Here is a 13053-nt window from a genome sequence, read left to right as displayed (position 1 = left end):
CTTAGTTGGTAAAGAACTTCTTCTGAGCTGGAGTTGATGAAAATATCTTGGAATCAGACAGTAGTTGTAGCTGCACAGAATTGTGAATATACCAAAAATTACTGAAATGTATACGTTTAAAATGTTTGAAATAGTGAATTTTATGTTATATGAATTTTATCACTCTAAAAAACAAAACCAGAAAATCAACATACAACAAATAGCACAGAACCTGTGAAGAAAAATAATTTGTCCAGTCTTGCTCAGTTAATGCTGCATAAGTAAGCCAAGAAATTATTTAAATTAGACATAAACAAAAAGGACAAACACTATCAACAGAATTTATAGCAGTAAATACTCATATAGTGAGAATAGCCTATATTTGAATTAAAATTTAGAGGAAACTGAGAATACACAAGAAACATGAGACAGTATATTATGAAAACTTGGAATCAGAGAATCTAAGGATCTTAGGTAAAAGCTATTAAGGCTCAGCCCCTAGTTCAGGAAGTGGCTTAGGGCCCCTGGCTATCGATAAGACACAGTTTCTCAATCAGACCTTCCCAAGGACTTGAAAAATGTACATTCCTGTCAGTACAAGAGAATCAGAATCTCTGGGGATATGGTCAGAAGCTAAGTTTCCCACAAGAGGATTTCCATGCACCTTTAGATTAAAAAACTACCTAGGCATTCTAGAACTCAACAGATTTCACTCAGAAATATCACTCCTAGATATGTACCCTATTTTCTTTCATTCACAACATCTTATACAGACTATTTTAGGTCAAAATGATTATCAGGTGCATACTTAAAAGGTTTCAAAGTTTTTAAAAGGCAGCATCCTGACTGCTTAGAAATTGGACTTGGACTTTCTTTGCCTTGGTGGTTGGGAGGTGAAGGTAGGAAGTGGTGAGGCGAGCTGTGAGCTGGTTGGAATCCTTTCTCCTTCCCTCCCCCAAAAGTTAATATTGTTTAACTCCATCCCAGAACTGGCTCTAGTCAGAAAAAAGGAACCCATCAATTTTCATGATTGAAAATGGTTGAACACCATGTTTGCAAGAAGAATTAGAACCCTCATTTGTGAATTAGAAAAAAGAGTCCTAATCGCATGATTTACAGCAGTGATTAAAACAGATAATTGAGAGCCGACCCTGTGGCGCACTCGTTAGAGTGCGGCGCTGGGCGCTCCTGCCCCGGGTTCGGATCCTATATAGGGATGGCCGGGGCGGTGCACTCACTGGCTGAGCGCGGTGCGGCCGGTCACCAAACAAAACAAAACAAAACAGATAATTGATTCAAAACAGTTTGGTAAACGCTAATGGAGAGAAAGACAGCAAGTGAGTGTGGGGGGAGGGGAATGTAGTATCAATTGACTAAATTGGTCAGAAAAGAATATATCAGGTAAAAAGAATTGTTGCACACACACAGTGAAATGGTAAAGGTTGAGAACAAGGACTCCGGTGCCAGAGTGCCTGGGTTCAAATTAGAGCAGGACTGCCACTGATTGGGTGACCTTGACTGTAACTTCTCGGTGCCCCAGTGCTCCCATCATCTATGATGGGATAGTAAGAATACCTACCTCATAAGGATATTGTAGCTCTAAATGAGTTAATAATTGTGATATAAAGTGCTGGCAATAATACCTGGTTCACTGAATGTTTGCAATAGTTAAAAGCAAAAGTCTTTTTGTAAATCAAGATGACCCGAAAAAGTTGCATTGTCTAAACACATCTTATGAGGCTCAAAGAAGTTATTATAAAATAAATTGTAACAGTGAGAATGGAAACATTTTAAAGTCTAAACATATTGATTGAAAAGACATATTCCCAATATCCTTTTTATTTGCCTAAATTCTTTGATTGCCCTCTTTTATTTTTACCTGAAAAGCAGGTTGGAGGAATTATCGATAATAAAGGGAATAACAGTCTCAAACTCCTCCTGCATCTCTAAGTTCCTACCATTGTAGACCTCAATTATTTATCACTGATAACCCTCAATAGAACACTCACAATTTATACCTACCACAGTTATTTACAATAGCATACTTCAATTATTGAAAAAATCACAAAGAAATGCCAAATTAAAAAAAGAAATACTATGTTGTTTACCTATATATCTGCTAAATACTAGGTTTCAAAAAAGGGTTGACTCAATTCTTTTTAATACCCTTTGAAAAAAAGGAGTCTGAAATCATACAAACATTTACTAAAGACTGTCTTTCTCAGACCTATGAAAATTAGCAGTCTGTACTTCAGCAACCACGTTCACCAACGAGAAGGCGGCTTTTTACTGCCAGAAAAGGAAACCTAATGGTTATTTAATCTAAGATTTGGCAAAAACTATTTTCCTGAAGATAAGCTTTCAAACCTTAGATTAATGTTTTTTATTTAAAAAGTCATCTCATATTACATTTCAGAAATCAGATATACACTATAATAAAACAATTAATTGATTCCTCTCTTATTTTAGGATCTCTAGTACTGAGTTAGTCTTCTAATTTTATAGTCCAAAGGCATATTCCAGGAAATCATGACTAGCATTAACGATATTTTCAGAATTGACCAAATTATCAAATTTTTAGCATATGGAATGATAATCAATCAACAGTACTCAATAATTATAGCTCCATATTTCTCAAAATACCATGCTATTTTGGCTTAGATAACTTTAACTTGTATGACACTATTAAAGTCTACATTAAGTGATTCAAATAACGTATTAAAAAAAATTCTTTTAACCTATTGAACCAAACACACAGTAACACATTATGAAGCACTGACTGATAACTTTTGCTAGCAACAGTTCAGAAGAAGAGTCAGGTACTTTGCAGCCCACGTGATGTGTGTGATACAGTTCCCTTTACCTGAGTCAGGCTCTTTGTTCTTCACAATAGTATTACAATAATTGTTACCACAGAAGGGGCAATCATTTAATTTCTATTTTCTCTTTAAATTTATGTACAGTCACTTTATACTTGTAGTTCAAGATTTCACTGTAATAGGCATAGTTATGATCCTTGGAAAATTATTCGTTTTAATATTTATTGAGTGCTTGTTAAATTCAAGGGATTATGTTAAGCTTTTTAAAAATAATTTTTTTAAGTTGAGCAATGTTAGGAACTGACATCTATTTATATAAAATTTTCCATTTAGAAGTTGCCATTTTAATTTAAATACCAAAGATGATAACATATCATAAAAAAGGTCACACTGGAAAGAGGAAAATGCAACAAATTTTACAAAAGTGTTTGTTATTTGATGAGAGCTTATATAAAGAGTTTAAAGTCATTATTGTTGGATTTATTATTTTTAATGGTATTAGAAGTGACTGCTCAAAATATCTTTATTTTCTTGTTTCAACAAATAATGGCAATATATTTTGGTATATGAGAACCTAGTGTACAAGCTTCAAATTCGATTAAATATATCAAGTTTACACAAAGCCAAGTGTATGAAAGGGGATCTTTTAAAAAAAACTTTATTTGAGAAAGGAAGAGACTTATAACAGAAGGAAAAAAGGGAAACATACAAACAGTATATTTACAACACAAAACAAGAGATCACCTTCAAGGGTGTAAATTATAATAAATACAGTAGATTTTAAAAGAGACATTTATCAATTGGTTCTAAGATTATTTAAGTCCAGCTTTCCTTTTCACTGGTTCCAGGTAGTTTCTTGATTAAATTCAAAGACTATCAAATTCAAACAATTAACGTCCACCAACTGTACTGATGAAGTTCTCTCAAATGACATTATAAAAAATAGTTTTTTTTGTTTGTGATTACATATCTTTGAAGTAATATTATACAAAAGTCTGCTCAGCCACATGTTCCTCCCCAAATAAAATGTATTTTAAAAGATGCACTATCCCTTTTTGATGAGATTGAAAAAAGACTTTGAGGAAAATGAATATTTATGAGATGGAAAAAATATACCATCTTATCTTAGGCATGCCATATTTTTAATGCAAAACAACTGACAAGAAGTCATTTTAATCTGAAGGAATATACTAACCAAAATATGGTGGTGATAGGGAGTATTGCCTATTACAGGTATTTGTCAAATTATCAGAAGGACTTTCATTATAAGGAAAAGTTTTAAACTTTCTAACTTCTAGCTATGTTAATTTAATTTGAATGGAGACTTTTTTAAAAAGGATAATGTATCTTTAGCAGTAACATTTTTATAAAGAAATATTTTTAAATGTCACAGCAAAATGTAAACAACACGTGCCAGTAACATACAGTTGAACAATGTCTACATTTGGCAAAACTGCTATATCTCCTTTGAAACAGGATACTACACCTTAAAATACCTTGGATTTAGAAATATAAATATTTTAATAGAAAAAAACCTCACAAAGATTCTAGGTCAATTTGGATTATCCATATTAAAGGGATCTTAATACAACGAACCTTTAACTAGCTTAACAAAAGTAAACCTATAAAACAAGGTAAACATATCAAAAGGGAATATGAAGGAAATGTTCCAGTGAAAAGCTTCCGTAACAATTTCCCTACTTGTGGTGTTATTTTCTTAGACAATAAATCAATTCATAGAGTGCCCTTTAAAAACAGAAAGAGTAAAACACTATGCTCAGATTTTTTTTTCCTACATTCCTCAGTACATGAATCACTTGGACTTCCTGTTTCCACAAGGCATTTCCTGTTCAGCCTCACAGAATCACTTTTCTGTAGAAGAACAGCGGGGATCTGACAAAGAACTGACTTAAATAAACATTGTCTTCTGTTGCCTTTAAAGTTGTTTGTATTTTATAGCATCAAAGGACATAGTCCTTCTGAATGTGCATTATGTACACGTAAATTATTTTCTTAAACCTGACTTTCCTAATTTTTTATTTGCCAAAATGGTATAGTATATGCCAAGTCATTATGGAATTATACTTAAGAGATTCTAGTGATGATGATTATAAAATAGGATACACCTTCCTTTAAAGCTGATTTTGACGATATCAGATAATCATACTGTAACTGTGTTTACTGCAATTGTAGATACAATATAGTATCTGATTGGACCACAGTGCTGCACATTACTTCTCACTGACATTCGCATCTGCTTCTTCTGATACTTTTTCAATAGACAATGTCACCAAATTACACAAGATAAAAGTAAAATGAGCAGTGCTATGTGAGACATAATGTAATATTTAAAATAGTATTGCAATTTGCATATATATATTTAAAAACGCCTGTATTCGTAGTATTTTCAATTGCAATCTACAAAATAACCTAGGACTACTGGCATGGTAACCAGAACATTTCTACTTAACAAAAAAGATAGAGAAAGGAAGGGGCAGACTACCTTTAACAGTGTTCAAGACTGTAGTATGATACATTATGTACAGTAATGTGAAAATCGAATTCTACATGTTCAAAAAAATCAAAAACTAATAGAATGCTTCATTGATCAGGCTGGGAGACTATGTCCATCAGTCACCGATCTCAACAGATCAACTAAAAATAACAGTGAGTACGTTTTCCTTAAAAGTAATTGGTGTAGCAGGCTTTGGGATGAATTTTAAGCCTATTAAGTATTTGGGTACTGTGTAGCATAATTTTAATGAAACACGTATTTCCTTACCAGTTCAGTTTCAATGAAACCTTGATATCTAAATAGAGACCAGTATATAGAGAGATCTCTATATAGATATATACATATATCTGTTTTAGTCAGAATCCTTAAACACTAAAATCAAATCATCCAGAGATATAAACTGATAGGAAATAATATCCATCAACCAAAACTTGTAATGCATTTCATGTTCAGATAATGACTTTAATTACAAATCCTGGAGCTAAATCTTTGCCTATTACCTGTTGCATAAAAGCAGCCTGCTCCCCAGATTCCATTTCCTGGATCTGAGCATCTTCATCACTGTCCACTGGCTCCTCCTTGACCTTCACAGCCCCAACTTGTCCCAGTGTGTCATCCACACAAGCACTGCTGTCGCTCCTAGTGCTGTTGCCACTAGAGGGCGATCTGTCTTCCTGCATCGCCTGGTCCCCCTGAAGCTCTTCCTCTGCTTCCTCAAGGTGGCTGCCTGGTTGCTTCAGTTGTTCAATAGATTTCGAAAGCAGCTAGAAGAGAGTGTTCAGGAATTCAAAATTCAATAGCTCTTGACGGTAACAAAGAAGCAAATTATACTTTGATTTCTAATAACTCTACTTCAGTACACTCTGACTTCTACTCACTGAACATCTATTTCAGAATGAACTTGTATGCAACAAGCTTCCTCAGTATAACTAAATCGGAAGCAGTCCCGTCATTTCCACATTGTATTGCTGTGGCAGGTGGAAAATGAGGTCTGTATTTTTTGTTGTTGTTGTTGTTTTGTTTTGTTTTTAATGGATTGCTCTTTACCACACTTAGAAAAGGGTGGGAAAAAAGGTAACCTTTGTCCATGAAACCATGAAACTTTCACCAGGACAAGTTTTACTTGAGTCAATTTTCGCAAAAGAGGAAAAGGGATAATGAAAAACTTCCTCAATCGCATTTCCCGGCAAATGTAAACTGCTCTGAAAGCCAGAACCACAAATGTTGAGTCCTTATAGATCTAATTTTCCCGTATCTATACGGTCAAACTACAGTCAAATGATAAAGCAACTTCTTACATGTATGTGTAAAACACAGAAATATTCTTTTTGAATCTGAATTTTAAAAAGATGCAGGATTTTAAAAAATTTGACAATATTAAAATGTTTTATGGAGAGACCCAAGTGGAAATTAAGTAATAGGAAACAAGGAATTATCTTCTAATTTGAAAAGTATTATTTTAGACACCTTATTTTAAAAATTAAATCATATTTAATCTTTCAGAAGCATATGACTTAACTTCTTAATGATTAAAAAAGATAATTGCCAACATACCTAACCTAAATAACAGCAAAATACCATTGTGTAAAAACTCAATAAAAGGAGAAAAAGTCTCAAAATGATTTCATCTCACATAAGCCTTTTGTTTTATTTCACAATGGCCCTATCGACTTATCATCTGTAGATCCTGAACTGTGTTTTCAAGAGTTTTCTGCTAAGTCAGTGCCTACATAAGCAACGTGCCAATTATCCCAACAAGCAGCACACTCACAATACCACAACTAAAATCATGAATACATATTTTTCTATATAAAATTAAAGTTTATCTCCTACTCACTCCTAACTAGGTTTTTAAAACTAAATATGTTTTAAAGTTTGAATACTTATGTATTCAAACTTTGGAGGGCACCTTAACCTCTTAAAGGCTTATAGATTTTCCTCTAGTCCACGCAGCCCCAAATAGCCCTGAACATGCTAATGAAGCCCATTAATTTCACTGTAGGTAGATTTATCTGAAGTTTTCATTCATTTGTTCAACAAATATTTATTGAATGCCAGCTATGTTCAAGACACCATGCTAGGTATTGGGAAAATAGCCATTGCTTTGCCCTCATGGAGCTTATAGTTTAGTGTGTTAGAAAGGTATCAAATAGATAAGTTTATTCTTATTTTCAAGGAGGATAAATGCTTTAAAGGACGAAACACAGGGTATTATAAGAGCACATACTGCTTGGCATAGGAGCAGGAATGGGGATTGTTAAGGGAGTTTCACTGGGGAAGCACTGTGTTTACACTGAGACAGGACGGGTGAAGGATGAAGAGGGGTTATCTACATGGGTGTGAAAAATGGAAGATGGGGGTGGAAATAAGGATGGGGAGCATTTCTGGCAGAAGACAAAGTGTGTGGGAACTATTGGAAAAGGAGCTCAATGAATCTGAACATATGAAAGGCTAGTGGGGTTTGAGGACCAGAAGAAAATGCTGAAAGATGATGTTGGATAGAACGACACAGTTTATAATATATCTGGGTGGAGAGTAAGAATTTAGAGGAATAAAATATAACTCAGGATAAACCATATGTAAGAACTAACTATCACCAAACCTAAGTTACATGTGATGAAACTGAGAGAACATATACCAAATGAAAGAAAGAAAATTTAAATATCAATTTCCTTTGTGCTTATAATCTAACATGTATTGTTGCTGGGAAGTCAGCATAAGGAGAACATCATGCTTTACATGCCCTCAGGTACTTTTTAGGAAACCATCTGCAGGATTTTTGCCTCAATTCTGAAGACTAATCAGTTCTTCCTGTCTTTTTTTTTTTTTTTTGCCTTTTTTGTGACCAGTAAGGGGATCGCAACCCTTGGCTTGGTGTTGCCCGCACCACGCTCAGCAAGTGAGCGCACCGGCCAGCCCTACATAGGATCCAAACCCGCGGCGGGAGCGCCGCTGCTGCTGCGCCCCCAAGCACCGCACTCTCCCGAGTGCGCCACGGGGCCGGCCCTTCCTGTCTTAAATATATAATACTTTGCACACCGTTGGGATTTTGGAGAAAACAGACTACACAGTAGTCCTGAAATTTGACTACCCAGTTGTAGACTCCCATTTAACTGGCTGTTAGAGAAAGAACAGGCAACACCACACAAACTAAGCAAGATTTTAAAGGAAAGGTCCCTGTTTGGGCTGGAACACCAGGAATAAAGACATTATGTGACACACGCCACTCATTATTCAGGAAGAGAGATCATCAGTCATTCCTGCAACCTTTACCTCCACCTCTCACATCAGACTACATGTAAGAGCACTTAGAGGATCTTGTGGGGAGGAGGGATCTATCTGAGAAAAGATTTTATTAACTAAGTAAAGGAGGCTGCAAGAGCCCCTCAGAGAAACTATACACAAAAAGATTGCTGACACTTTATCTTCTGGACAAATGCTCGCTGAAGTGTAGAAACTCTCCATCTCACTACCGTAGCATAGCTGGAAAAGTTAATGGAAGCTTGCTCATAAGAGCTGGTGGACAAAGAGGACACTTGTGAGTCAAGTGGACACCCAAGAGAGGTGTTCAAAGATCCTGCCAGTAAGAGCTTCTTGGGGACAACAGAAAAAATGATATGGGATATGTGGCCATAGAGTATAAACTGAGGGCAACTGATAAAAGGTGAGCAAGACAGCACATGGCCAGTGTTCAGGAAATGCCATGTCAGAAGTCCCTGCTTACTGGGGGGTGACTCTGAACCTTGGCCAGCTTCTGGATGTCTGATATTACAGGGAGTACTCAATAACTAAGAGGAAGCTACACACAGCACCAGCTAAGTAAAAACACTTTTCTGTTGCTGTTCTTCTCCTTCCTATTCCTGGCTCGAAATGGCCTCTTAGTGTCTTGACCCCTTAACCTCCAATGGTCTTGAACTCTATCTCAGCTCTCAACATCATGATCTTACCCTAGACCTCATTGTTACCAATAACCATATACTCCCCTAATCTCAGTTTCAAACATCATTCCTTTCTTCTGGCTCATTCTCAGAATATTCTGATCCAGCCCTTCCCCAATTCTAGTCGGTCCTCCAACCTCCAGCTCTCCTGCCCTTTTCAATGTGGTTTTACTGGACACGTTAGATTTCTAAACTTGGTTAACACTAAATCTCTGCCAACCTCAACCAGCTTAATGAGCTAGGAAACAATGAACAAATAAATACTCATGCTGAGTATTTCTCTTTCAATTCAAGACCGTACCCTGCAATGGGCCCTCAGTGCTGCCTGGCAATCTGCTCATTTCTCTAGTTAATTCACTCTCAGTCTTTCAAACACTATTTCATACTACCTCCTCTCTCCTCAAACTTCTAACATCCCCATCGTTTCCTCACTCCCTGCTGATACCTTTGCTTCTTATTTCAAAGGAGAAATTTAGTATCCTGCTGCCACACTCTTACCATGCTGTCCTGTCCACCCTTCCTGCTGTTACGAGGAAGCAAATGTCTGCACTCCTATCTCAGTCAAGCCCTCAGCTTTTGCCCTGGATCCCAGCCACCCCTACAGTTCTCCACTTTTCCCTCCATCATGTTTCCCCTCTCTGCTAAAGTATTCTCATTTGTATACTTTCAGAAATACCATCCATCTTAAATAAAACTTCCCTTGACCTCCTGACCCCCCACCCCTATTATATATCTCCCTTCATATGCAACTCCTTGAGTTATCTCTCTTCACTTTCTTCATTTCTCTTTTCCCATTTTCTTTAGAATCCATGTCAACTTGGTTTTCATCCACACCATTTGACCAGAATCTCTCTTGCTAAGGTCAATAAAGACTACATGGATGCCAAATTCAGTGGACATTTAAATAATATATTAGTAGGTGTCAGTGAAGGTGAAGCATTTTAGAAAGGAAAACAAGAAAAAAATTATAAGATCTTTAAAAGCAGGAGATTGATATTAGTGGCAAAGACCAGACAAACTGTCTAAGTGTTAATTTACTAGAACGTAATTTCCTATAGACAGCAAGTAAGTCAAAGAAAATCTCTAATACTAATAAAACCCTGAGTTTTCATAGAATATATGTGCACATTTAACAGAAAACCTTCTGAAATCTAACCTGCTAATGTATTTCTGAGGTCACTGAAGTATCCAGAAATCACATCATTTAGTCCATGAATCAAATTTGATCAGTATTTACAACCTCACTGACATGGATACATATATATGACGCTGCACATAACAAATTTCAGTGTGCAATACAAAAGCAATGCCATTTGTTCTAGTCAGTTCCTTTGGCTTCATCTACACTTTTGAGACACTAAAGGAAACACGAGGGAGAAAAAAGCCAGAATGAATAATGTTGTGATCACTTGGCAAGAAGGCCAAATGACGAAATGACCTTTTTCCAAGAGAAGAATTCCTTAATGGTTTGTAAAAGAAACATTTCTTGACATAAAACAGTAACTTATAAGTGAAAATCATATAGATATAAGATGTTGGAGTTGAAAATTTTCTAATATCATTCTTAAAACCCTCCTTTTTTAAAGAAAGAATCTCATGCCCAGGAGAAGCCAAGTCATCTCCCAGATTGCAAAGCATGAATTTGTGATTTTTTTAAAGAGCAGAAACCTAGAACTTTTTATATCCTCCCACTCTCCATTCTTTTAAATGGCTATATTTTGATGAAAACTGAATTAATATACGCAATTACAATCTCTCCCCTGAGCTCCAAACTTGTATATTCAGCTGCTTGCTTAAATTCTTTGCTTAGATCTAGAATATCTAATAGGTATGTATCACTAACGTTAAATAGCTCAAAGATAACCTTTAACCCCATCCCACCAAATCTTTCTCATTTGAGTGAACTGCACTACCCAACTGCACAAGCCAAAAATCTAGGATCTATCCTTGTTTCTGTCTCACTTACATTCTCCATTCAATCTATTACCAAGCCCCTACCTAGCAATTCAACCCCCAAAGTATAGCCTTTATCTTACACATTTCTCCATTTCTACTGCTACCATGGTAGCCCTAAATACCATCATTTTCTCCTGAACTACCAAAATAGCCTACCACCATTTGGGCTTTTTGATTCTCAACAGTTTGGGCCAAATAGCCGACTGCTTGCCTTCTTGGTCCTCAACAGTTCATTCTCTTACTGTAGCTCTAATAATTCTTTTCGAAATATAATTTAGGTAACATCAGTTCTCAACTTAAAGTCCTCCCATTATGGTTATAATAAATCAAAAGCTCTTAACAGAGTCCTCAGACTTTCTATGACCTCCCCCCCACCCCACCCCGGCCTCACTTAGCATTTCATCCTGTCTTGTTCATGAGCTCCAGTTACACTATCCTCTGGCTGTCCCATGACCATGAACATGCCTGTTTTCCCACAGGGCCTTCGTATATATGCTGTGCTCACCTCACTCCCTCAAATCCTTATATGCCTGACTGGCTCCTTCTTTTCAGATTTTACCTCTATTACTATCTCATTAATATATTTTCTTTATACCCCTTATTACTGTCTGGCATTATATTGCTATCTCTGTCTACAATAGTAGTTGTTTATCTCACCCAGTATAATATAAACTTCATGAGGACATGGGCTTGATGTTTTTCATCATTTTCTGTCCCAATACCTAACACATTGCACAACACCTGGTTGGAGGTTCACACATATTCGAAAGCTTAATTAATGCTTAGAAACAATGCTTTGACATTTTTCCTGCTAGGTTCTGAAACAAAGTCAATATCTATGTGACAATTACTACCACTTTTTCATCTTCTTTGGAATAGAATGTACTCTTGGTGAAGATTCACAAAATACAAAAGAGATAAAGGGGATGTCCTGGAGCCAGTTTTGCGAAATATAAATGCATAGTTATTTGACTAAAGCTGTTTTTTGTTTAAACAATCAAATGTGCCAGAGTGGAAAAATTAGCAATTAACATCAGCAGAGCAAATCTACAAACAAAAGTCAGACAGAAATTCTGCCTGCCAGGTTTGACTTATTTCATATTTTTAAAATAAAAATTACTTGGTGCTATTAGTAAGTTTCTGACTATTTACTAGGAAAGTAAATATTCGGATTATGTTGTTTTCTGCATGTTTTTCAATTACAAATATGACCATTACAAATATGATATGGGCCAACCCTGTTCTAATTTGTACTTCCATCGAGTGGCTCCAGATGTAGTGAGGAGATGTCTGCTTACTCTCAGTGGGGTGGCAGTGTCTCTCTTTGGTTGAACATCTGGAGGTGATCCCCCAGCAAAGTCGAGCTGTTGCCTTGCTGGCTGGAAAACAGAAGACGAAACATCTGTGTGACAGATCAATGTGCAAGCCTATGTGAATCTCTGCTGAGGCCTCATCTGTAAAACACACCGTGCGCCATTTGTATGACACCAGGTGAGTTACCCGGGTGCAGAACCCAGCTGAGATGAAGATGAGGTGGCTGCAAAGCTTCTCCTTTTTCTTTTATCCATGCTCGTCCTCATCTGTCAGTGTGTCTCTGGATTCTCCATGCTCCCGTGCAGCAATTGTGCCGAACACTGAGAATGCTATCAGCAGTCTATGACCATTCTTGCTTGTAACACACACACACCTATACACAGATATTCTGCAGGCCAGATGGCATGGAAATGTATCCAAATTTCTAATGCCTTCAAATATTATAACTAAACCCTTCAATTTTTATCAGTCCCTGCTAGAGTCGTAATTACAGCAAATCCATAATTTGAGTGTTTTACATTCCATGTTAAAC

The 13053-nt window shown here is 36.4% G+C and overlaps 1 protein-coding gene across 25 annotated transcripts in view; it reads right to left on the bottom strand.

Moving 5' to 3' along the window:
- Positions 1-13053, bottom strand: part of HDAC9 (histone deacetylase 9) — an 899944-nt gene that overhangs the window by 327864 nt on the left and 559027 nt on the right. For 10 of the 25 annotated variants that reach the window (XM_063101430.1, XM_063101425.1, XM_063101412.1 and 7 more), the window contains 2 exons: positions 12506-12586; positions 5814-6077 (listed from right to left, as the gene is read on the bottom strand). The exons of 2 other annotated variants lie outside the window; for them this stretch is intronic. In XM_063101430.1, coding sequence (XP_062957500.1) covers positions 5814-6077; positions 12506-12586 — 345 coding nt within the window. Of the gene's footprint in view, positions 1-5706; positions 6078-12505; positions 12587-13053 lie in introns of those variants that run through there. 13 more of the 25 variants (XM_063101421.1, XM_063101422.1, XM_063101438.1 and 10 more) reach the window with 2 other exon arrangements.

Source organism: Cynocephalus volans, chromosome 6, assembly GCF_027409185.1.
Source record: "Cynocephalus volans isolate mCynVol1 chromosome 6, mCynVol1.pri, whole genome shotgun sequence".
Classification (NCBI taxonomy): domain Eukaryota; kingdom Metazoa; phylum Chordata; class Mammalia; order Dermoptera; family Cynocephalidae; genus Cynocephalus; species Cynocephalus volans.
This window is presented reverse-complemented; position numbering and strand designations above follow the sequence as displayed.